This window comes from Rhinatrema bivittatum, chromosome 3 (assembly GCF_901001135.1).
Source record: "Rhinatrema bivittatum chromosome 3, aRhiBiv1.1, whole genome shotgun sequence".
Lineage (NCBI taxonomy): Eukaryota > Metazoa > Chordata > Amphibia > Gymnophiona > Rhinatrematidae > Rhinatrema > Rhinatrema bivittatum.
Window position 1 is genome coordinate 512185768 of NC_042617.1, and position 26702 is coordinate 512212469.

The 26702-nt window shown below is 41.7% G+C and overlaps 1 protein-coding gene across 3 annotated transcripts in view; it reads left to right on the forward strand.

The window, feature by feature from the left end:
• NCOA1 (nuclear receptor coactivator 1) overlaps nt 1-26702 on the forward strand; it is a 1093244-nt gene that overhangs the window by 427863 nt on the left and 638679 nt on the right. For all 3 annotated transcript variants that reach the window (XM_029596190.1, XM_029596192.1, XM_029596191.1), the window contains exon 6: nt 21074-21179. In XM_029596190.1, the coding sequence (XP_029452050.1) occupies nt 21091-21179 (89 nt within the window). In that variant the 5' untranslated portion in view covers nt 21074-21090. The remainder of the gene's footprint in view (nt 1-21073; nt 21180-26702) is intronic.

Here is a 26702-nt window from a genome sequence, read left to right on the forward strand (position 1 = left end):
CGTTAAATTTATTACACCCGTGACGTTTTCACATCACAAGCTGAGAAGTGCCTGGTCAGGCTTTTATCACATTTTGGACTGTTGCTGCTGGGAGGAGACACTTTATAAGGATGTCATATAAGTAAATATTTATAAAACTGTTAGAGGGGCACCTAGTAATTTGGGATGAGGTTTTGGTGGTGGGCTAGCTTTTGGGGGGCAGTTTTACTTGCACAGTCAGAGGTACAAACAGCACAATAGAACATCAGTGTAGATTTTATGAGATTTGGAATGATGAAAGGTACACAAAGATGAGATTTGTATTTTGTACTGTCGACCTAGCTTGATAGCAGCTAGGTTGTGAGAGTACATTGTACAAATCTCATCTTTTTATACTTTTCATCACTGCAAATCACATAAAATCTTTACTGATTGTAACTGTGCTGTTCGTATCTCTGACTGTGATCCTAACACACCACCAAAACTTTACCTTGAGTTCAAAATGCCCCCTCTTACAGTGGTATTAAAAGCTGACAAATGTGTGTGCCTCCCCAGAGTCTCTCTCTCCCTCCCTCCCTCTCTCCCTCCCGCCAAAATGGGATTTGCAATAAATATCACAAAGCCCGTTTTGACCATAACCCCAGGAAAAAAGGTGTAGTTAAATCCCGTGATTGCATGCGTTATGGTATCACATGCAACGTTAAGCACCCCTCATTTTCATTTACTCCACTCAAACTCCTCCCACTTGACAAATTTGCAATTGCATCTCACAATGAGGTAGATTTTAAAAGAAGCACGTGTGGCCTACATGTGCACGTGCTACCCGGCGTGCGTGCACATGTACGCCCGATTTTATAACATGTGCGCACAGGCGCGCGCATGTTATAAAATCCGGGGTTGGTGCGCAAGGGGGTGCACAATTGTGCATCTTGCTTGCGCCAAGCCGCACTGCCTTCCTCCGTTCTCTCCCAGGCCGCTAGGAAATCGGAGTGGCCTGGAAGGGAACTCCTTTTCCCCCTAACATAACCTTCCCACAACCTTCCCCCCCAGCCCTATTCTAACCCCCCCTAACTCTTGTCTTACCTTTTGCGCCTGCCGGCAGCCTGCCAGCATACGATCCTCCGACACAGCGGTAATGGCTGCTATGTTGGAGGCCTCTGGACCCACCCCCGGACCGCCTCTTTTGTAAAGCCCCGGGGCTTTACGTGCGTCGCCAGGCCTTTTTTAAATAGGCCCGGCACGCGTAACCCTTTTAAAATCCGGCCCAATGTGTTTAACACATGCGTTATGGCGTTATCGCAGGTATTAGGGCCTTAACCCGATTTGAAAAATGACCCCCAAACTGAGCAGTCAACAGTGATGTGTTATAAAGAAAACTAACATTATACTAATTATTGCAAATAAGATGTTTCACTAAATTTAAAGACTTTTAGTGGATTACTTTGTTTTTGACATATGGGCTCAGAACTAGAGAAATTGGGAAAAGTCCAGAACACGGCACTAAAATGATTAGAGAATTAGATCAATCCTCTGGATTTGCGAGATATAAAAATCTGTAAATAAAATAAAAATAGATAAAATAAATGACAGGGATAGGTTGATGGAGTTGGGTTTATATAATCAGAGAAAAGATGGAAAAGTGACTTGATAGCAGATTTCAAATATATGAAGGGGTTACAGCTAGGATTTTAATTGGTTATTCTCCTGCTCTGCTGAGAAAAGGATCAGAAGTAATGAAACAAAATTGCAGCAGAGGAGAGATATATGTTAGATATTAGGAAGAAGTTCTAATTATGTGGGTAGACGAGCATTTGTGGGTACTTGAAGGTAGTAATGAAATTTCTGCCATTGGAGAATGTTCATAAGTGGATTAGGATAAAAACTGACTGCGATAATGTAGGCTCAGTGGAACTTGATGGAGTCAGGGGATGGATTAAATGACCCCTTAAAATCCATGCTAGCTGTTAATTCTATGGGACTGTGAAAAGCTTTTCATCATTATCTCAATGCATTTATGGCAACAAGTTGATCAAAAACATAAAGAGAAATTCAATTATAGTAAACTTCTACTTAATGGCCAAGACTTTATATCGAGCTGTGATGACTTATTCTTATTAACTGCAAATAATTTAAAAAGAGCTTTGAACATAGCTATATGAATGTGGGAAAACGCTTTAAGCAGTAAAATGAAATTGAAGTTTTCTCTGTAGCAGTTGGACCAAGTAGCCCAGCATTCCTTCATCTTTGACTTGAGGCATCTCATTTCTTGTTTTAAAGCAATTGTGTTAGATAGTGTTCATTATCAAGGGAACCTATTGCTGTTAACTTTTTTAAAGTATGCTTTTAAGTATTTTAAAACCTCTACCTCAGTTGGGAGTTCTAGTGATCTAATCCTGCCAGATTCTGCAGCAGTTTGTTTTATTAGCTGACACGCATTTTATTTTCTAACTACATTCTACAACATTTGTCGTAGGCATAGTTGAAAATATTTCAGATAAGTCAATATGTACCAACCTGAAAGGACAAACATTGGTACAGCTAATGATTGTTAGGATTCATGGGTTTCATGGACCCTTGGCCCGAGGTGGAGGTTGATGCTACCTTGAGGGGTGGAGCCCCACAGGTCCTCACAGTCAGGAGGCGAGGTCAGCTGCAGAAGGGGACACGACTGTAGTTCAGTAGAGTGAGGAATAAAAGAAGGGGATAGCCGAGAGTCCTTCAGAAAGTCTTTATTGGTTGCCAACCAATAAAGACTTTCTGAAGGACTCTCGGCTATCCCCTTCTTTTATTCCTCACGGCTTTGTTAGACCGTCTTCCTCTTTGCTTTTTTGGGTTCAGTAGAGTGAGAACATCCTGTGTCACTGCCACGTGATCTGAGGTACCTGCACTGAGATAGACTGTGAGGCACCCCGAGGAGCAGGACGAAAAGGCACAGTTTAGAGGGGTCAGAGTACTAAGGCAGAACTGAAGATACAATGTACCAGAGAAGGAACCTCTTAGGCAGAGGTGCACTAGGAGGCCCTGAGGAATGGGCAGCGCGGAGACAGGATCTCTGAAGGAGTGATGTAGAGACTGTCCTGAGGGGCGGGACATTGTAGCAACAGAGTCTCTGGTGTGATCATGTAGGGGCTGTACCGAGGTGCGGGGACGCGCAGAGTCCAGTCTCTGATGTAGTGACGTAAGCTGCCCCGAGGAGCGGGGAAGCGTAGAGTAAAGTCACAGGTGTAAAGACGTTGAGACTGCCCCGAGGAGCTTGGAAGCGTAGAGATGGGATATCTGATAGGCAGTGCTGCGGCTACCCCGAGGAGCGGAGGAGCGAGTCGGCAGGACCTCTGGTGAGGAGCGCAGGAGCTACCCCGAGGACCGGGGAAGCCTGGAAACCAGGTCTCCCGAAGGAAGTGCAAGCAGGTCCCCGAGGAGTGGGTACCCGAACCAGAGTCCAGATCAGCAGGTAGAGATCCAAGACAGGAACCATGGGTCCGGAGAGAGAGGAAGAAGCACGAGTGAGGCGAAGGAACTCATTGCCAAGTCAGTTTGCATAGGCCAAGGAAGGTGCTTAAATATCCCAAAGTAATGATTTCATCAGTCAGGGATGGCCTAGGGATTCACGCCATTGGCCCTTTAAATAGAGAACAGGTGGCGCGTGCACGCGCCTAGGAAGGCCCAGAGCTGGAGCGTGGGTCGGCGGCGTCCCAGCCGCCATGTTGGAGCAAGGAGGGCCAGGGACAGCGCGGTGACAATGGCTGGCCAGAGCCGCAAGTTCCCCTGGAGAGGAGGGCCAGGCATGGCATGATATGAGTTGGGTCGGCTACGGGCGACTGTCATAACAATGATATCATAGTTGTTTTTGTTTATTCTTTCCTATAATGAAACAAATAATAAACATGTTTTGAAGGAGCAAGTTTTGTGATGTATTTCTGTTTTCAGATTAGAAATATGACTTTTCTTAGCGTCCGGACAGATAAATCCAGAACCAGTGGGTTATGCTCCTCTATCACCAGATGGAGATGGAGCAAAGCTGACGTCACAGTATATATATATAAACCCCTGCAGTGACATCAGCCCGCCAGTATTCTCTGTCTCCAGCATATGGTGGACATGCATCTCTCTACTGTAGATTGCTTTAAGCTGTAGAAGGAGAAAGAAGGAAATTTAATTTGTCCCGCTCTCCTGTAGTGATACCAAATGGTCCCTCTCCCCAGTTGAGAATTCCTGGGCACATACAAATTTTCTGTCAGGCATATTCATTGTGGATATCCTGAAAACCCAACTGGCTGGTGGGCCCCCAGGACAGGGTTGGGGACCACTGATTTAGGGGATGGACCTTTCTACCACTCACACACTCCTCTAACACCCCTGAGCCTCATATTGCTGGAGTGTTCCTGTTCAGAGCTGGCACAAATATTATACATTTGCACAGTACAATGGCATATGGGGGTAATTGGTGGGGATGGGGGCAAAGAGCAACTCACAGCAAAACAATAGGTCCTGACAGCCACATAAATTCAAAGACGCATCAGTGCCCAAATCCCTTTGTTTCACATCTATCTGTATACAATTATACAGCCATACTAACTCCTACATTTCACTATGGCTTTGTTTATTTTTGTGTTTTGGGGTTCTTGATTTTTTGAAGATATTTAACTTGCTCTGTCGACAACTGTGATGGGAACTTGAGTTGGTCACTTTCAGTTATGTTCTAGGGGTGAGGTGGGAAAGGAGGAGAAACGTAGGCAGTGGGGTTGTTTCTCCTAAGAAAGGGAGCGTGAATTAAAATTATAATTGCTAATTCATATACTTGTTTCTTCTCTTCCCTCTACCAACTACAGTCACTGGAAATGAAAGTGTTTATTAAATTGTAGTACTTCTTTAATGCTAGTAATTTTATGTTTTAACTATGCAGTCCGCTCAACATGTCCTTTTGCACCAAGGATGTATCTCCCAGGGCTACTGCCCAGGAGGGAAGGGTTAGGTCGGCCGTCATAGTTGGTGATTCAGTTATTAGGAATATAGAAAGCCAGGTGGCTGGTGGGTGTGAGGATCACCTGGTAGCATGCCTTCCTGGTGTGAAGGTGGCGGACCTCAGGCATCACCTAGGTAGGATTTTTGACAGTGCTGGGGAGGAACTGGCTATCGTGGTACATGTGGGCACCAATGACATAGGAAAATGTGGGAGGGAAGTTCTGGAAGCCAAATGTAGGCTCTTAGGTAGAAAGTTTAAATTCAGAACCTCCAGGGTAGCATTCTCTGAAATGCTCCCTGTTCCACGCACAGGTCACCAGAGGCAGGCAGAGCTCTGGAGTCTCACTGCGTGAATGAGACGATGGTGCAAGGAAGAGGGATTCAGTTTTGTAAGGAACTGGGGAACCTTTTGGGGAAGGGGGAGTCTTTTCTGAAGGGATGGGCTCCACTTTAATCAGGGTGGAACTAGATTGCTGGTGCTTACCTTTAAAAAGTAGATAGAGCAGCTTTTAAACTAGACCAAAGGGAAAAGCCGAAAGTCGCTCAGCAGAGCATGGTTTGGAGGGAGTTATCTTCAAAGGATACTAATGATACTTTAGAATTAGGGCATCCCAACAGTGAGGTTCCAATAATAAGAAAAGTAGTCCAAGTGCCTGTAATTAAAAACTCACCTGAGCTAAAAAATTCCAATTTATCTTTATCAATTAAAAAACAGAATGAAAATACAAACAAAAAACACACTTTGAAATGTTTGTATGCTAATGCCAGAAGTCTAAAAAGTAAGATGGGAGAATTAGAATGTATAGCAGTGAATGATGATATAGTCTTAATTGGCATCTCAGAGACATGGTGGAAAGAGGATAACCAATGGGACAGTGCTGTACCGGGGTACAAATTATATCGTAATGACAGAGGAGCGTCCAGGATGGCATAGAGTCCAACAGGCTAAAGATCCTGCATGAGACTAAATGCACAATTGAATCTTTATGGGTAGAAATCCCTTGGTTGTTGGAGAAGAATATAGTGATAGGATTATACTACCATCCTCCTGGCCAAGATGGTGAGAAGAACAGTGAAATGCTAAGAGAAATTTGGGAAGCTAACCAAATGAGAGATTTCAATTACCCCAATTTTGACTGGGTAAATGTAATAACGGGATTTGCTAGAGAGATAAAGTTCCTGGATGGAATAAATGATAGTTTTATGGAGCAATTGGTTCAGGAACTGTAGAGAGAGGGAGCAATTTTAGATCTAATTATCAGTGGAGCACAGGATTTGGTGAGAGAGGTAATGGTTTTTTTTTTTTTTTAATTTTTTTTTTTTCGCCTCTGCCGCTGCTCTCTGTGGGAAGACCTGCGCGATCGGCGCCGAGCCCCGTCGGGGGAAGGTTTGTAATCTCGCTCCCCTCCCGAGCAGCCTCAGCGCCGATAGCAGAGCCACTAAAAAACATAAAAAAACGCTGAAAAAGAAAACAACCGCGCCGAGACCCGCCGAGTCCCGCCCACCTAGCCAGCTGCAGCCTATCAAAATAGGCCCTACCGAACTTTAAATTGCAGCTCCTCTCGGCGCCATTTCTTTTCGCCTCTGCCGCTGCTCTCTGTGGGAAGACCTGCGCGATCGGCGCCGAGCCCCGTCGGGGGAAGGTTTGTAATCTTGCTCCCCTCCTGAGCAGCCTCAGCGCCGATAGCAGAGCCACTAAAAAACATAAAAAAACGCTGAAAAGAAAACAACCGCGCCGAGACCCGCCGAGTCCCGCCCACCTAGCCAGCTGCAGCCTATCACAATAGGCCCTACCGAACTTTAAATTGCAGATCCTCTCGACGCCGAGCGTCGCGCGCCGAAGGACCGCGACAAAGGGGCCTGCCCCTTTGTGCGCCCCTTCGTGCAGCCCTGCAGGGCAGCCCCTTACAGTGTGGGCTGATCCGGAATTTATGTATTTAGTTTGAAACAAGCCTACAAGCCTAAATGCACCTGTAACTCATCTCTCAGCGCAGCTCAGAAAAACATCCCAACACCTTATTATACCTGGGCTTACACCTATGCTTTTACCATTCATTCAGCATGTAAATTAGCAGGCAACCACCACCTATCACTCAATCAGCAACAGACATCATTATCCCAGCTCTCTGCAGTTACCAGCATTCCAACCTTTCAACTTTCAACTCCGCTCTCAACCAACACACAACATTCGTCTCACAGAACCTCAAAACATCTCTTCCAGAATCCCTCCCTCACCTCATGCATACCAACAAGCTGCATCCAACACTCATCATACACTCCAAGCTGCATCAGACACGCATCATCCGGTTCAACACAGCAACTAAAACATCATCCAGCACTCCTCATCCAGACCTCAGTCATCCTCAACCAGCACCCAGCACTCCTCATCCAGACCTCAGTCATCCTCAGCCAGCACCCAGCACTTCCCAGCTTGACCTTCATTCAACCTCAATCAGCATCCAGCACTCCTCAGCCTGACCTTCATTCAACCTCAATCAGCATCCAGCACTCCTCAGCCTGACCTTCAATCAACCTCAATCAGCATCCAGCACTCCTCAGCCTGACCTTCATTCAACCTCAATCAGCATCCAGCACTCCTCAGCCTGACCTTCATTCAACCTCAATCAGCATCCAGCACTCCTCAGCCTGACCTTCAAACAACCTCAATCAGCATCCAGCACTCCTCAGCCTGACCTTCAATCAACCTCAATCAGCATCCAGCACTCCTCAGCCTGACCTTCAATCAACCTCAATCAGCATCCAGCACTCCTCAGCCTGACCTTCAATCAACCTCAATCAGCATCCAGCACTCCTCAGCCTGACGTCAGCCAACCTCAACCAGCACCCAGCACTCCTCATCCAGACCTCAGTCATCCTCAACCAACACACAGCACTTCCCAGCCTGACCTTCATTCAACCTCAATCAGCATCCAGCACTCCTCAGCCTGACCTTCATTCAACCTCAATCAGCATCCAGCACTCCTCAGCCTGACCTTCAATCAACCTCAACCAGCACCCAGCACTCCTCATCCAGACCTCAATCAACCTTAATCAGCACCCTGCACTCCTCTACCTGACTTCAGTCAACCTTATTCAGCTTCCAGCATTCAACACAGAGTTCGCTAATCATCTAGCACAAGTACTCGTAAGATGGAGAAACCACCTAACCCTCATCACAATAGTCACAAACACCTTATAAACATCCCACTTATGAAAAATAACAAAAACTTACTTTGCCTCACCTTTCTTCTCATTAATGCTCAATCATTAACCAAAAAATGCATGTTAATATCAGACATATTACAAGAAAAAAACCCTGACTTCATCGCCATTACAGAATCCTGGTTCAAAAACACCGATCAAGTCATTCTGAACCAATTTGACAACAATGCCTATGACACTTTCTCAATCCCTCGTAATTACCGAAGAGGAGGCGGTCTTCTCCTACTTATCAAAAAACATTTTTCATTGAAAATGATCCCACATAATCTCCAAAACAATTCGAAGTTGCACTCTTCGACTCACCAAATTTACAAATCTGCCTTGTCTACTGCCCACCTAAGCTTCTCGATAGCAACATCTCTCCGCTGCTCGAGTTCCTTTCTACCTATATTAATTTGAAAAAACCTACAATCATTCTTGGTGACTTCAACCTTCATATAGATGTCAACCCAAGATCTCTAAATTGCCAAACCCTTATTGACATGCTTTCAAGCTTAAAATGCTTCCTTCAAGTGCATAACCCCACTCACAAAGCAAGGTCATACATTAGACCTAATTTTTACTAATAACTACTTCTCTAATACCACAATCTCCCATAGTCCAGTTCCATGGTCTGACCACCATCTTCTACTATGCAAGACTCAAATAAATTTCAACAATTCAACCTCAAAGGATACACAAAATTTCTTCAAATACCGACCTCCATTTCAATCTGATATTCTCCTGCAAGAACTGGGTTATCAGCTTTCTAATCTCGACCTCTCTAACATAAACAATGCCATCCAATCCTGGTTTCAAATTACTGAAGAAACCGCCAACAACATTAACCCAGAGAAATTCAAACGTCTAAGGAACAAAAGAGAACAACAAAACCCCTGGTTTAACACCACTCTTAAAAATATGAAAACGGCTCTCAGGAAAATCGAAAAAGAGTAGCAAAAAAACAAGCAGCCAGTATTACAGCAGAAATACCGCACACATCTAGCCGCCTACAAAAAAAACCATCCAGAACACGAAACGCGATTACTACAGTAAAAAAATAAATAACTCCGCCAACAAATCTAAATCACTGTTCAACATAGTAAACAACCTCATCGCCGATAACAACAATCACAATACCACCGCAACAAAAAATTTAAGCCAAGACTTAGCTATCTTCTTTAAGAACAAAATTTCAAAAATTACTGATGCCTTCAACACCCCATCAATCATAGAAAAGCATCCTTTATTAAATATAAGTCCTTGGCTTGAATTCAATCCTATCTCCAACTTGGAAACAGAGAAAATGTTGAAAAAAATAAACCCTGCACGTCATGACATGGACACCATCCCAACTCGAGCTCTAAAGGAAATCGCTCATCCTATAGCCCCAACAATAGCAGCAATCATCAACAAATCTCTTATTGAGGGTGAGCTTCCTACCAAACTAAAAATCGCTACAATCACGCCACTACTTAAGAAAAAAAACCTCAACCCAGAAGATTTAAACAACTACCGCCCAATTTCAAACCTTCCCCTCTTTGCTAAATTAACAGAAAAGGCGGTTCTGAAACAACTAAACGAACACCTGGATGACCACAAAATTCTATTTCCCACACAACACGGCTTTAGAAAAAACCTCAGTACAGAAACCCTACTACTCAATCTTTCTGACACCTTATTAAGAGGCCTCGATAACAAACTAGATCACCTTCTGATCCTCCTCGATTTGTCAGCTGCCTTTGACACAGTGGACCACAAAAGGCTTATTCTTAGTCTGGAATCCATCGGACTCGCTGGAAAAACCCTTAACTGGTTTTCCTCTTTCCTTAAAAACAGATTTTTCAAAGTATCCTACAACAGCTTTTCATCCGAGGCCATCCCTCTGGATACTGGAGTTCCTCAAGGGTCGGCTTTGTCACCCATTCTCTTTAATATCTACCTTCTTTCTTTATGCCATCTTTTAACTAGCCTTAACATTATTTTCTACATGTATGCTGATGACATACAACTTCTCATTCCCATTACTTCGTCTTTAGAAGAATCAATGTCAAAAGCAGCCTCACACCTTGAAGCAATACGAAATCTGCTAAACAACCTAAAATTATGCCTAAATATGAGCAAAACAGAATGTATACTAATTACAAGAAAAAACTCTGGTATAACATACACTCCTCCCTTCCAATTTGACAACATTCAAATTCAACTCAAAGACAACGTCAAAGATCTGGGTTTCTGGCTAGATAATGAGCTAAATCTTAAAAAACACATCGCAACAAAAACAAGAGAAGGCTTCTTCAAAATTCAAATACTCAAACACCTAAAACCGCTGCTTCACCCCCGGGATTTCAGAACCGTTCTTCAAACCCTCATCTTCTCCAGTATAGACTACTGCAACTCCCTTCTAATTGGCCTTCCCAATGCAACCTTAAGACCACTGCAGTTACTCCAAAATGCAGCTGCCAGAGTCCTGACTGGTAAAAGAAAATCCGACCATATATCCCCAGTACTCCACAACTTACATTGGCTACCTGTTAAAAAAAGAATAGAGTACAAAGTCATCACAATTCTACACAAGTCAATTCACAAAGCAGACTTCACTGCCCTGGACAATATTATACATCTGCATAAATCATCACGTACAACAAGATCTACATATAAAATTCAACTGGATGTCCCTTCATTACCACAAGCCAAACTTTCCTCCACCAGAAATAGAGCCATCTCTATTGTCGGCCCAAAATTATGGAACTCATTACCTCTACACCTCAATTCACAAGAAAATCTTACATCTTTTAAAAAAGAACTTAAAGAATGGCTACTCTCACAGTCTTACAATGACTGTTCACCCAATGATAACAGAGCATAAATCCTTTTCATATCCACCTCTTGCTCCTTTTTATTCCAGCAATCTTTCTGACACTCGCCCCGACTTGCAGAAACCTTCCTTCTCATTAACGGCTTCAACCGTCAACCTCAAGCGTTGCATTCATTCCTATCTAATGTTCAATGTACTTATTAACTTTTATTAAGTTAATGTTCTGTTTCAATCTCTGTTTTAATGTTATTAATTCAAATGTAACTGGTTCGTTGTAATGTAAACCGGAGTGAAGGCATTGTCAGCTGTACCTCGGTATATAAACAAATGCTAAATAAATAAATAAATGCTGGGGCCGCTTGGTAATAGTGATCATAATATGATCAAATTTGAATTAATGATTGGAAGGGGGACAGTAAGCAAATCCACGGCTCTTGTGTTAAACTTTCAATAGGAAAACTTTGATAAAATGAGAAAAATAGAAAAAAACTGAAAGGAGCAGCTACAAAGGTAAAAGATGTGCAAGAGGTGTGGACATTGTTAAAAAAAAAAAAAATACCATCCAGAAGCACAGTCCAGATGTATTCCACACATTAAGAAAGGTGAAAGGAAGGCAAACAATTACTGGCATGGTTAAAAGGTGAGGTGAACGAGGCTATTTTAGCCAAAAGGTCTACATTCAAAAATTGGAAGAAGGATCCAACAGAAGAAAATAGGATAAAGCATAAGCGATGCCAAGTTAAATGTAAAACTTTGATAAGACAGGCTAAGGGGGTCATTTTCTATGCGGATTGCACAAGAAAAGGGACTTTTCACGTGCGATAGATAAATCGGGGCGGGTTCTGGGACTGCACCGGAAGGGGAGGAGTTGGGGCGGCACCGGGGCGGATGCACCGGAAAGGGAGGAGTTGGGGCGGCACCGGGGTGGACGCCATGAAGACACTGCTGACGGCGAAAAGGTAAGGACCCTATTCGCTGCCGGTGGCGCTATTGGGTGCAAAAGCCAGCAGCAATTGCTGCCGGCTTTCGCAGGCCCACCCACCGCTTTGCCCTGCCCCCCGTTACCGCCGGATTGTGTAAGGTCTGCGACCTTAGAAAAACCAGGCCTAAGAGAGAATTTGAAAACAAGTTGGCCGTAGAGGCAACCACTCACAGTAAAAACGTTTTAGATATATCTGAAGCAGAAAGACTGCGAGGGAGTCATTTGGACCGTTAGATGATCGAGGGGTTAAACGGTCACGTAGAGAAGATAAGGCAATCGTGGAAAGATTAAACGATTTCTTTGCTTCGGTGTTTACTGAACAGGAAGTTGGGGAGATACCTGTTTCGGAGAAGGTTTTCATGGGTAATGATTCAGATTGACTGAAACAAATCACGGTGAACCTAGAAGATGTAGGCCTGATTGACAAACTGAAGAGTTGTAAATCACCTGGACCAGATGGTATACACCCCAGGGTTCTGAAGGAATTAAAAAATGAAATTTCATATCTATTAGCAAAAATTTGTAACCTATCATTAAAATCATCCATTGTACCTGAAGACTGGAGGGTGGCAGATGTAACCCCAATATTTAAAAAGGGCTCCAGGGGCGATCCGGGAAACTACAGACCAGTTAGCCTGACTTCAGTGCCAGGAACAATAGTGGAAAATGTTCTAAAGATCAAAATCACAGAACATATAGAAAGGCATGGTTTAATGGAACAAAGTCAGCATGGCTTTACCCAAGTCAGGTCTTGCCTCACAAATCTGCTTTACGTTTTTGAAGGGGTTAATAAATATGTAGATAAAAGTGAACTGGTAGATATAGTGTATTTGGATTTTCAGAAGGCATTTGACAAAGTTCCTCATGAGAGGCTTCTAGGAAACATAAAAAGTCATGGGATAGGTGGCGATTAGAGATGTGCATGGAAGGAGCAATGGATGTGCATGGAAGGAGAAATGGATGGCCCACACCATTTTCTAAGATGGCGCCGGCCGTCCATTGCTCCTACCATGTGACAGGGGCTGACCAATGGCACCGGTAGCCCCTGTCACATGGTAAGGGCAAAGGGCCACCGGCGCCATTTTGTTTACTGTCAGCCGATGGCCCAAGAGTGGGAGATCATTCCCGGGACCCCTGCTGGACCACCACGGATTTTAGGCAAGTTTTGGGGGGTCCGGAGGGTGGGGAGGTTGTAATAAACAAAATTTTAAGGGTTGGGGTGTTTTTTGTTTTGGTTTGGTCTTTTTTTAGTGAAAAATCGCTGAAAAAAAAATAAAACGACCCATACGTTTTCCACAGGTCGCCCGAGCCAACATGTAAAAACGAAACACATCTCTTGTGGCGATGTCCTTTCGTGGATTACAAACTATTTAAAAGACAGGAAACAGAATAGGATTAAATGGACAATTTTGTCAGTCGAGGAACCCGTGCTTTTCAATATATTTATAAATGATTTGGAAAGGAATACGACAAGTGAGGTAATCAGATTTGCAGATGATACAAAATTATTCAGAGTAATTAAATCACAAGTGGATTGTAATAAATTGCAGGAGGACTTTGAGATGCTGAAAAATTGGGCATCCAAATGGCAGATGAAGTTTAATGTGAATAAATGCAAGGTGATGCATATAGGGAAAAATAACTCATGCTATAATTACACGATGTTAGGTTCCATATTGGGAGCTACCACTCAGGAAAGAGATCTAGGCGTCATGGTGATAATACATTGAAATTGTTGGCTGTATGTGCTGTGGTAGTCAAAAATCAAAGAGAATGTTAGATATTATTAGGAAGGGAATGGTGAATAAAACGGAAAATGTCATAATGCCTCTGTATTGCTCCATGGTGAGTCTGCACCTTGAATATTGTGTACAATTCTGGTCACCGCATCTAAAAAAAATATATAATTGCGATGGAGAAGGTACACAGAAGGGCGACCAAAATGATAAAGGGGATGGAACAGCTCCCGTATGAGGAAAGACTAAAGGGTTAGGACTGTTCAGCTTGGAGAAAAGACAACTGAGGGGGTGATATGATAGAGGTGTTTTAAAATCATGGGTGGTCTAGAACGGGTAAATGTGAATCGGTTATTTACTCTTTCGGATAATAGAAGGACTAGGGGCACTCAATGAAGTTAGCTTGTAGCACATTTTTAACTAATCAGAGAAAGTTATTTTTCACTCAACGCTGAATAAAGCTCTGGAATTTATTGCCAGAGGATGTGGTTAGTGCAGTTAGTGTAGCTGGGTTTAAAAAAGGTTTGGATAAATTCTTGGAGGGGAAGTCCATTACCTGCTATTAATCAAGTTGACTTAGTAATAGCAGTGGCTATTTTCTATCATCAGTAGCATGGGGTAGCCTTAGTTTTTGGGTACATGCCAGGTACTTATAGCCTGGAGTGGCCACTTTGGAAACAGGATGCTGGGCTTGATGGACCCTTTGTCTGACCCAGTATGGCATGTTCTTAAGTTCTTATGTTCTTTACATGTACTTTTAATATGAATGGAAAGTAAAAGGTTTTAAATAAATAAGTACTACTGCTACTAATTTCTAAGTGCTACTAGATACATATAGCATTGTACAAATACACATAAAAAGTAGTCCTTTCTATGTAGAGCTGAAGACAGACGGGACAAATATACTAAGGGAGTTTCATTTTTTTTAAACCCCCACCCTATGGGAGGGACCACATAACTCCAACTCTGTTGTGTGATTTAGGGTGGGCACATTTAGCATGCCCACACAACTAAAGGTTCTCCCAGGGATGGGGTGGAGAGTATGAAGCAGAAAATAAAAACAACATACAATAACATAAAACCCATACTTTATTACTGTTGCAAGTAATGCCTCTAAAATCAATGCAAGCACATTTAAATAACACATTAGGATTTTTATACTCTATAGCAAACAGAGACATATGGCTTTATAGTGAAAGAGTACATTTATTACCATTAGAAAATTAAGAAAATCAGTTTTGTAAATTAGAAAAGAAAATCACTAACCCTGCCTTAAAGCTTAGTTCAGTTAACTTGCAAAGTATTTCAAATTTGCCACATACATTCTGGCTAGAATAATAGAATACGTTCTCAGTTAATTCTCATGTGATTTTTTTTTATCCTTTTCAACGAACTTCTCTGTGCGGTTATTGATGAAGTTGTTTCAGATACTTGGAGTCCCATTTCTCAGATTCAGGATACTGTTCTTCATGAAGTTGAATGTCCAGATTCTCTCCCAAAAAATAATTATATTTATTTTTCTACTTTAAATAAAATTGTGCCAAATCTTCTAAAATTCCCTGAAGCTACAATTTGCATAACAAAGTGTATAAGCTGCTATTCTAAATACTATTTAGCTAAAAATAAATAAATAATACACGATCAGTCAATATTTAGAAATCATTTTTTTCCCTCACTACAAAATAATAAACAGCTCACTTTATATTACTTAATACATACTTCTGTTCAGATAATAGCTACAAGAAAAATTACCTAAAACTTTGCTTTTGTTTTACAGTAGCCAACCAACTGGAAGCTGGAATTTTAAAAAAATCTCACTTCATGATATCTTTTCCTTAGCCTTCGGCTGACCCTGTCTCTGTCTGACCCTTAACAAAGGCAGCATTATCTTTTATACCTAATTTAAAAGGTTCATTAGCAGTGGATCCCCTGAGCCTCATTGGCTTCAGGCAGATATCGCCCACCTAAATTTTGATGCAGATAGAATTGGTCCATTTGAATCAAAATTAGAATTTATAATAACATTCCATGAAACACTGTCTCCCCCTGTCCAGATAAATCCACATAGGACCGGATTTTAAAAGGGTTACGCACATAAGGTACGCGCGTAATCCTTTTAAAACGCCTCTGCGAATGCCGAGCCTATTTTGCATAGGCTTCAGGCGCACGCAAATCCCCGGGATGCGCGTAAGTCCCAGGGCTTTCCTGGGGGGCGTGTCGCGATCCGTGCGTCATCGGTGGGGGGTGTGACGCGGCCGATGTGGCATCCGGGGGCGTTGTGGTTGGCATGGTTTCGGCCCGGGGGTGTTCCGGGAGCGTGGCCGCAGCCCCCGGACCGTTGCGGCCCGGCGCGCGCAAAGTTACGCCTGCCTCAAGCAAGCATAACTTTCACGACAGAGGTGTGTGTGTGGGGGGGGGGGGATTAGATAGGGCCGGGAGGGTGGGTTAGGTAGGGGAAGGGAGGGGATGGTCGGGGGAGGTGGAAGGAAAGTTCCCTCCGAGGCCACTCCGATTTTGGAGCGGCCTCGGAGGGAACGGGCAGCGCGCGGAGGGCTCGGTGCACGCAAGTTGCACAAATGTGCACCCCCTTGCGTGCGCCGACCCCGGATTTTATAAGATACGCGCGGCTACCCCTGAGTGTCACTGTAACCTAGCAAACATGTTGTGACACAGTGTTTTTTGGAGACCTGTATGCCTAGGTAATTATACTACTTTTGTTTTTCTCAATATTTGTTTGCCTCCATTTGGCATTCCTGATTTTCAAAAGGAATTGCATAGAGCTGTCAGCTGTCCCTTTGTCCTTTTAAGTCATCTTTGTTGAGCAAAGGAATCTGCAATTTTGAATTATAATTGTTTTGTTATCTTTATTTTTGCTGCAGAGGAAGAAAAAAAATTAAATACTTTTAAGGTTATGCCCATTTAACCTTTTATTCTGTAGCTCTTCCTAACTGCGACACTCTGAGTCTCCTCAACAAGAGATTTGGTGCATGTAAGTGCCCCACCCCCTCCCCTGCTGATTTTATACAGCAGCCTTCTAAAACTACTGCATTCCTTGTTGCTTGCTGAGAGACAGGGGAGAAAAGCCAAAGGAGAAAGCTTGGATCCAGAAAGAAGAGGAAGGAGCAGAGAGGAACCATATGGAAAGGGCAGAGGATGACTATAAGGGAGGAAGGAAAAGGAAAAGGGGGCCACCATGGAAAAAGGGGAGCAGGACAGGGGGAGAGAGACAGAGAATTATTTCAGAAACTTGGGAGTAGGAAGATAGTAGGAAAGACTAATGGGGCAGAAAGAGAGAGGGACACATAGTGGTATGAGGAGGGAGGGAAAACAGCCAGAGGGGTCATTGGGGATACAAAAGAAGTGGAAGTGAGATACCAGACAGGGACAGTTGACATAGGGTGATAGATGAGGATAAGAGGTGAGAATTAAAAAGTAGATGAGATGCAAACGAATGAGAAGTGTGACGTTGTGAGGAATGGAAGAAATAGACAAGAGATGGTGAGCTGTAACATGGAATGTAGAAAGGAAGGTTGTGGAAAGAAAAACAGTGAAAAGAGCTGGGAGAAGCAAAAAGATAAAGCAGAGGTGAGAGAAAAGTACACTGTGAGGTAAAAGGCAAAAGATAAAAATGTTTTAATTTTTCAATTTAAATATCTGATCATGTGACTTTTTTTTAGAAAAGTTACTATTTTTTTAAATCATCTTGTATATATTTTTTAAGCTTCTAACTGTAATACCTGACAGTAGTGGTGGTCTACTTTTGTTATTTCTCTGCTCAGCAATTTTTTTTGGGGGGGGGAGGGGGGAGGGAGAGATGTGTATGCATGGGGTGTTGTGCATCTTGTTTCTTTCCTGTCTGTCTTCTGTGGTACTCCCTTGCTCCTCATTTATGCCCTCTTCTATTCCTCATTGCCAGCCTATGCACTCATGGCTCAGGGCTGTGGCCTGCTCACAGTATGCAATGTCTATTCCCCCTCTTGGGCATGCCTTCAAAGTTATGGTAAGAGGTAGGGCCACGTCCCCACATGGCAATTTACAGTCCTCACATTCAGGCGGTCACAGATTAGAGGTGGACACATAGTAGCTGATGGTCAGGACCAAGGCACCAGAACAGAATCAGGAGGCAGAGGCATAGTCAGACAGGTAGGGTCAAGGTAATGCAAAGTCAGGAGGCAGGCCAAGCTCAGGGCAGGTGAAGTTCAATTACAGTCAAGAGGCAAACAAAACGAAAGGATAGGCAGCAGACAAGGCAGAGTTAAGGATGAAAGCAGCAACAAGAACAGCAATGCATAGGAACATACTGAACCAAAACTTGTTGCTCAAACTCAGTGGACTGAGCTTCTTTTATAGGAAAGCAATGATGTCATCAGGGCGAACACACAGGAAATCCTATGCTTTGGGCCTGTAAAACTGTTGAGTTGGTGAGGCTCCTTAGACAAAGGTGCAGGATTCATCAGACAATCAGGACACCAGGAATCATGGTAGACTCGGGTCCTTGAGGTATAGAATGCTGACCACTATGCAGCACCCCATGGTCAGTAGCATATTACAATGTGGACTGCTCAGTGTACATTTAAATAGCTAAACAGATAACCTAGCTGTAGTGGAGGCCTTGAAGGAGGCAGCAGCAGCCAAGGGAGGGAGAGGTGAGGGTTTCAGACACTATCAGTGGGGATTAAGGAGGAAGGAAGCATCATAGACAGTGGTGCTGGCCAGTGGATGGTGGGCACCAAATTTTGATGTTACATAAGGCAACCAGAAACTTTTTACTGGTTCTGCTGCTGCTAAATTAGGGAAATAAAATAATTATAACATAAGATTGCCATACTGGGTCAGTCCATCAAACCAGTATCCTGTTTCCAACAGTAGCCAATCTAGGACAAAAATATCTGGCAAGATCCCAAAAGGTAGATAGATTCCATGCTGCTTGTCCCAGGAATAAGCAAAGGTTTTCCCTAAGTCTGCCTTATTAATGGCTTATGGACTTTTCCTCCAGGATCTTGTTCAAACTTTTTTTTTTAATTAAATGCAGCTACACTAACAGCTTTCACTACATCCTCTGGCAACAAATTCCAGAGCTTAATTATGTGTTGAGAAAAAAAATATTTTCTTTTATTAGTTTTAAATGTACAACGTATTTAATTTCATTGTGTGTCTCTTATTCTTTGTACTTTTTGAAGAGTAAACAACTGATTCATGTTTACCCCTTCTATTCCACTCATTTTATAGACCTCTATCATGTCTCTTCCCAGCTGTCTCTTTTCCATGCTGAAGAGTCCTGTCCTCTTTAGCCTTTCCTCTTTGGTGAATCATTCCATCCCCTTTATCATTTTAGTCATCTTTCTTTGTACCTTTCCCAATTCTGCTGTGTCTTTTTTTGAGATATGGTGACCAGAACTGCACACAATGCTCAAGATGAGATCACACTGTGGAGTGATACAGAGGCATTATGATATTTTGTTTTATTCTCCATTCCTTTCCTAATTATTCCTAGCATTCTAATTGCTTTCTTGGCTGCTGCTGCACACTGAGCTCCGCGCTCCAGCAGATCTCTAACAGCGTTTCGGCGGCCCTTGATGAAAGGCTAATTAAAATACAAGCGTCCATGTATGACATAAAAGCTATTCTGGAGGGACAATCCAAGTGCTTAAGATCAGGCGGAACACCACCTCTCTGACGTGTTAATGATGACACCTAGCTCCTTTTCCTGATTGGTGACTCCTAATGTGGAACCTTGTATTGCATTGTTATATTTTGGATTACTCTTCCCTAAATGTTTCACCTTGCACTTGTTTACATTAAATATCATCTGCCATTTGGATACCCAGTTGCCTAGTCTTGCCAAAGTTCTCTTTCAATTTCTCACAATCCTCTTGTGATTTAACTACTTTGTGAACAATTTTGTGTCATTGGCAAATTTGATCACCTCATTCATTCCCATTTCCAGGTCATTTATAAATATGTTAAAAAGCAGTGGTCCAAGAACAGATTCCTTTTCAGTTTTTATTTTATTTCTCCTAGGAATTTCAACATTATAACAAAAAAATATCAGTGGAAAAATGACTTTATTATAACATACAGGAGGGAAATCAGGGCAAAAATCATTTTTCCACTGATATTTGTTTGTTTTCCTCTGATTTCCCTCCTCTGTTATAATAAAGTCATTTTTCCACCTTTCTTTTTTTTTTTTTTTTTGTTATAACGTTGAATTTCCCAGGATAAGTAAAATAAAAACTGTAATTTAAGGCTCCTTTGTTTAATGTATAGTAAAGCTTACCCATCTCTCTCTTTATACTATGCATTTGCTAATGGAAATAGCTTTAAGAATGTATAATTTTTAAACTTCTCTGCAATTATTATTTGTATCTATTTACTTGCATTTTTACCTTTTATATTCTATTTGTATATCACATTTTTTGAAACATTTTTTCTTCACCTTAGTTTCTTTGTCAGTTTCCTGTATGTGTTGAATCAAACCCTGGGGTGACCCCCACATATGAGGAGTCATAAGAAATTGCCATGCTGGGACAGACCAAGGGTCCATCAAGCCCAGCATCCTGTTTCCAACAGAGGCCAAAAACCAGGCCACAAGAACCTGGCAATTACCCAAACACTAAGAAGAACCCATGCTACTGATGCAATTAATAGCAGTGGCTATTCTCTAAGTAAACTTGATTAATAGCCATTAATGGACTTCTCCTCCAAGAAGAGGAAATTATTCTAGCCCTAAAGAAGAAATTCCAGGGAAACTGCAGAGATAGAACTAAATAATTCCCAACAATTCTAATAAATATTTTCTGTGCTTTCCAAAATGGCATCTACAATCTGCTAAAATATATTCAAATTGTAAATGTTAAACAAAACTGAAATATAAGTGCTAAGTAATCTAATAATTTTACTACCAAAATTGATCTGAATGATCAGAAGAAGTAATATTAATCATGCCACAGAACCTGTAGGTAACTTATAGAAGTTTCATTGTTTGTATCATCATAATTATCCCATACATGTTTTTTATTCACTGTAGAGAACCAGTATTTCATTTATGCTCATATTTTGGATGCAAATAGGGTTCAAAATTATTCATATCTGATGTAGTGAATTACTAAAAAAAATGTTGTTCTGACAGGAGTTCATTGTGTCAGAATTTCTATTTGTTTCCATCATAAGTTTTGTTCTTTTTTTGTGTGTTTGAGATGGTGCCCATTGTAGGATATCTGACCTCATTTTAATTTAATGGGCTAATTCTTTTGTTGATTTACAGATGTATAGGTAGGGGAAGAGATGTTTAGCTTTATGTACAGACCTAACTGTTGTTAAAAAGTAGACATGATATATCTGCTTTCCCCAAAAGATATTTGGCTTACCTTTTACCTGACTTGCTCTTACTTACAGGTGTGAAGTAATTCAATATGAGTGGCCTTGGAGATAGTTCGACAGAGCCCAATAACCATGATTCCCGAAAGAGGAAAGGGTCACCATGTGATGGACTGGTGCCTAGGTAAGCAGATTTCATTATCTATTTTATCCTCAAATTTTCCTGTCCTTGTACCCCTTTTTTCCATGCCAACAAACTTGACCTCATGTTATCTTTAGGTGTCACATGAACTCTTGCTAGCTAGAAGAAAGTTTTCTCCAACAGATGCTCTCAGCATTAATCTGCTGCTGCCAGCCTTTATTTCTCAAGCTTGAGCCTGGTGCCTCTTTGTTACCCCCTGATTCTGCTACCCCATTAAACCGCATATTTGAACATGAGTCTGTACCACAGTGCTATAGCCTGAGCCAGCTGTTTGTGGTTGGTGTCTTTTCTTTCCCTTCAGTTTGAACCTTGGTGTTTTTTTAGGAGAAAAATCATATTTCAATCAGGATGGTAGTCCTCACACATGGGTGACATCATCAGATGGAGCCCGGCACGGAAAACTTCTGTCAAAGTTTCTAGAACTTTGACTGGCACACTGAGCATGCCCATCATGCCACCATCTACGTGGCCACGCGTGTCCCTTTCAATCTTTCTTTCCGCAGTGCTGTTGCCTCACGATTGTGGAGCACTGGCTCTGTTTTTCAGAGTTTTTATCTAATTTTTGCGGTTTTTCACTTCACATCCACACAAGGGTCCCTCTTCCCTAATGCCCCTAGTCAGGGTGGCACGGTAAGTTTTTCTACCTTCTTTGCGGTCGGTTCCGGGGTTTGTTTGGAGTCTGTGTCCACCCTGCACTGACCGCTTGCTGGCCCAAAGCAAGGCTTCCTCCGATTTTCGTCTGTGCCCCCAGTGCCCGCGGACCATATCTTTGATTGATCCGCATGAAGTTTGTATTCTTTGCCTGGGTCCATCGCTTGATGTCCAGGGTTGCCAGTTCTGCGACCAGATGACCTTGAAAGGTCGTTTGGCGTGATTGGATAAAATGGTAAAGCTTTTTAACTCCAGGAAATTGGGGCTATCCATGCCTCCACTGGGAGTTGGTTTCTCCATGTATTAGCGGACTCTGCCTAGGGGGCAGGGTGATAATTACAGCTGCACCTGCTCAGTAGAGCATGCTTGAAAGCTCTAGAATTTTTGAGATGAAAGTTCTTGGCTGGGCTCCATTCAATGATGGCACCCCCATGTGTGAGGTCTTGCATCCTACTATCCTCAGAGAACACCTGATACATGCAAGCAACTCTGCTTTATCTGCTAAAGAAATATTCTAAACGAGGCCTGTAGAATCACTATTTATGTATTTATTTAATGATTTTATATTCTGTCGTTCGTGAAACATCACAACGATTTACAGAATTTAAGCATAGAATAAAAGGAAAATAATACAATACAGTAAATATATAAAAAGATTAAAAGATGAAAATAAACCAAAGCAATGGCCTAAAATTGAAACTGTCAATAAAATAATATAAATAGACTTCCAGTGATGACGTAACTGGGTCGGAAGCCCTGGGTTAAGAGTTCCACGGCCCCTCTCCTTACAATCGTTGATTAGCATGCCCCAATGCCCCGATTCTGGATGGGTTTTGGTCCACAATATTCGATGCTATCCACAAATATACTGGAGTGCCAGCAAAAAGATTGGGCCTGTCTCTATTATGCAGCTTGCTTAACGTCAAGCATCAGCATAGTACCTCTGCGGACCGTTTTGGGCCTTTCTCTGTTCTTCTGGCTTACCGCACCATTTTATCCTCTTGGATTTGAGCCCTCATCATCGCCCTCCATTAAAACGTGGCACCAGCGGATGGCATCAGCCATGCAAATGGAATGGCTAGACTTCACTGGGGGAAATCGCAATCGGATAAAGTATACTGCAAATGCTGGACTACCTGCTTCACTTTGTTGCCTCTGGACATATAGAACAGTCTGCTCGCTACTAGATATAGTGCTCAATGGTTCTAGAGTCCATGAGCTGACTTGCACTGTCTATTTAGTCCCCCATCACTGCTGGCCTACTTGCAGCATCGCTTTGGGGACACTTTTCTCAACAGCACTACCTTGAATAGTAAGCCATGTTATTCTAGGTACCAATGTGTACTATTGGAATGGCTTATGTGCATGCCTATCTCTAACTTGGTCTCGTGGGTGGGTGGGGGTACAGTCATAGTGTTTGTGAGGATTTGTTTTTATGGATGCAAGGTCGGTCTGAGAGATGTGATGGTCGGACCTTTGGGGTTCCTGCCCTGGTGTAGTGTTTGTTTGTGAATGTTTCTCATTACTGCAGGGGTTTGTCGTTCAGATTCTGAACATACAATGTGTACTGGTAAGCTATGTACTGGTCCAAATACCTTCTGTGTTCTGTAATTTACTGCATTTGCTGTGACATGTCACTGGTGGTTATGTGATCTGAATAGGTTGTATTTTGTTTGGCTTCCCTGTTGTAACCCTCTGTTAAAAAATGTTCAATAAAAACTATTTTGATTAAAATATATATATATATGAGCCGCTGAATCATTTCCTAAACGCTGCCCTGGGTAAGCTTTCTTTGGATACCATATTACCTTCTCAGCTCCTGGCCTGCCGGTCAGTGGGAGGAGTCAGCTCACATAAAAGACCTGCGCCTGCGGCGAGTGTAGCCGCTGAATCATTTCCTAAACGCTGCCCTGGGTAAGCTTTCTTTGGATACCATATTACCTTCTCAGCTCCTGTCCTGCCGTTCAGTGGGAGGAGTCAGCTCATATAAAAGACCTGCGGCGCGATGCTGCCACCGGCGTGACACCTAAGCCGCACGCGCCAAAGGGGCGCGTGGCTTTGCCCAGCTTAGCCCAGAGAAGCGCGGAGAAGCAAAGAATAGTAAGTTTAAAATATGAGGATCCAAATACGAATTTAAATTTTTATTATAAATTACATGAGCGGCCATGAGACATTGCAGTACAAATATATTTGTTTGTCGACTGAAGCATCCACTTCCTGTTGGTAACTGTTTCATTTATCCCATGCCGCATTCTAAGCGGAAGGCTCGTGTTAAGGATTTATCTTCTACACAAATTACAGAAATGATCCAGCCACGGATAGAGGAATGCTTCAGGAGAGCTCCATCTTTAGCACCGGGAGCGGCCTTTGGGGATCTTATCCAGGAGCAGGAGTTGAGCCCCAGGCCATTAGAAACATCTTTGAGCCCTGGTGCCCCAGAGTATATGGGGAAGATGGGAAGGCAACTATAGGGTTGGGGAATGGGGAAATTCAGGTAATAACGCCCAAATTGTTAACATTTTCTACTTCAAAGAATTTCTCTCTTGAAGAAATAGGTAACATGATTATAGTAATGCAAAATTCTATAAATAATTTGACACAAAAAATGCATGATGTTTTACAACAGAATCAGGTGTATAGACAAAAAGTTGGAGGTATTAGAAACTTCTGTAAAATTGATCGAAGAAAAGTTAGGAGAAAGTGAGAAAATTCAATTAAATTTGATAAGATCAGAAAAGGTTTGTGTGGACAGACTTGAATCCTTGGAAAACCAAATCAGAAATCAAAATCTTAGAATCTTAAATTTTCCAAGGATCCATCTGATTTCACCGAATGATCTGTTTCAGAGTTATCTAATGAATATCCTGAAGTACTCAGAGTCAGCTTTACCAGCTATATCTAGAATTTATTATATTCCTCAGAAGTTAGCTGAAACAAATAAACAAGAACTGGAGGCAGAACAAGTAGAGAATTTAAATTTAACTGACATCTTAGAGAAATCCTTTGAAGTAAATGTTACATCTAGAGCCACTCTGATTATTTATTTCACTTTTTTGATGGAAAGGGATTCGGTGTTGAAATTATTTTTTAGAAATCAAAAATTAAACTTTTACGGTCAAACCATAAAAATCTTTCCGGATATTGCCCAATCCACACAATTACGAAGAAGGAAATTTATTTCTATGAGAACTGAAGTTGTGGAAAGAGGAGCACAGTTTATGCTCCGATATCCCTGCTGTTGCTTTATTTTTTATCAGAACTCTAGATATATTTTCAACCATCCAGAGCAATTGAGAGCATACCTGGATTCCCATTCTTAAAGGCCAATATAGTAGTAGTGGGAAATTTAAATATGATGAAGTAAAACAAACTTTTTTCCTGTTATCTTCATTATATGTTGATTGCTCTGTAATGTAAGATTTGCAATGTCTCTAATTACCTAGCAATATGAATAGAGGATATGTAAGAGAAGTTTCTATGTACATCATATCCCACAAAATTATTGAAAAGTTCAATAAAAATTAAATAAAAATAAATAAATAAATAAATAAAAATATATATATAAATATATAAATAAGCTAAATAAAATCTAAAATGTGACTAAAATGGACACAGCTAGAAAGTCATCGATCCTGAATTATCATTAAACGGAAGATTAAATCAAAGGAATAGAAATTATATTGTATCCTGATAGGCCTTCGAAAATAACCATGTTTTTACCTCCTTTTTAAAAATTTCTAAGTCAGGTTGAAGATGTAACTCTGTGGATAATGATTTCCAAATTTTTGTGGCCTGCCAAAGATAGTGCACATTCTCTTACTTTGACATAGGTGAGCAGATTGTACAGAAGGGATGGACAGAAAACCTTTTTTAGCTGAGCGAAGATTGTATTGTGGAGTGTGAAGTCGAATTGCTGCATTGAACCAGTCAGTTTGTTCTCCATATATAACTTTGTGCAGGATGCATAAAAGTGTATATTGTATTCGATATTTAACCTGAAACCAATGCAGAGATATAAGGATTGGAGTAATATGGTCATGCTTTTTGGTGCCTGTCAGGATTTTAGCTGTAGTGTTTTGTAGGATTTGTAATGGCGAATGGTGGAGGTGGGTAAACCAAGCAAGAGTGAGTTAAAATAATCAGTATTAGCAAAGATGAGTAGTAGCAAAACCATTCTGAAATTTGATTGGCATAGAAGCAGTTTTAATTTTTTTTAAGGTTTGGATTTTGTGATAACCTTTTATTTTACCTGAAATGTTTTATTTATTTATTTAACTATTTATTTATTTAAAAACTTTTCTATACCGTCGTTAAGTTAGACAACCGTCACAACGGTTTACAGCAAGGCACGATAATGAAAATGTGAGTGGTATAGATTACAGATTAATCATGTGCCATCATATTGCGGTAACAATTCATTTCAATAAACTATGTGTGTAAATTAAGCTTGTAAATTGGGAACATATTGGGCAGATTGAATTTAACATTAATGTGCATTCATAGCTTACAAGTAACAACTTCTAGTTTTGGTGCGTCCTTATCAATCAACTGCTTTTTTCCTTCTCTTTATCTTTATAAAAAGCTTGTTTAAATAGCCAGGTTTTCAGATTGGTTTTGAATATTTTGAAATTTCTCTGCAGCCTTATTTCGAGTGGCATGGTGTTCGGTGACAATGCTCTCTCCCTAACTTGCATGAGGCGTGCTGTTTTGAAAGAGGGGACAGTTAGTAGAGCCTTATTAGCAGATCTTAGGTTTCTTTGCGGGACATGTACGCGCAGTGCAGTGTTAAGCCAGTCAGCTTTATCATCGTGGATTAGTTTGTGTATTATGCATAATGCCTTATATTGAATTCTT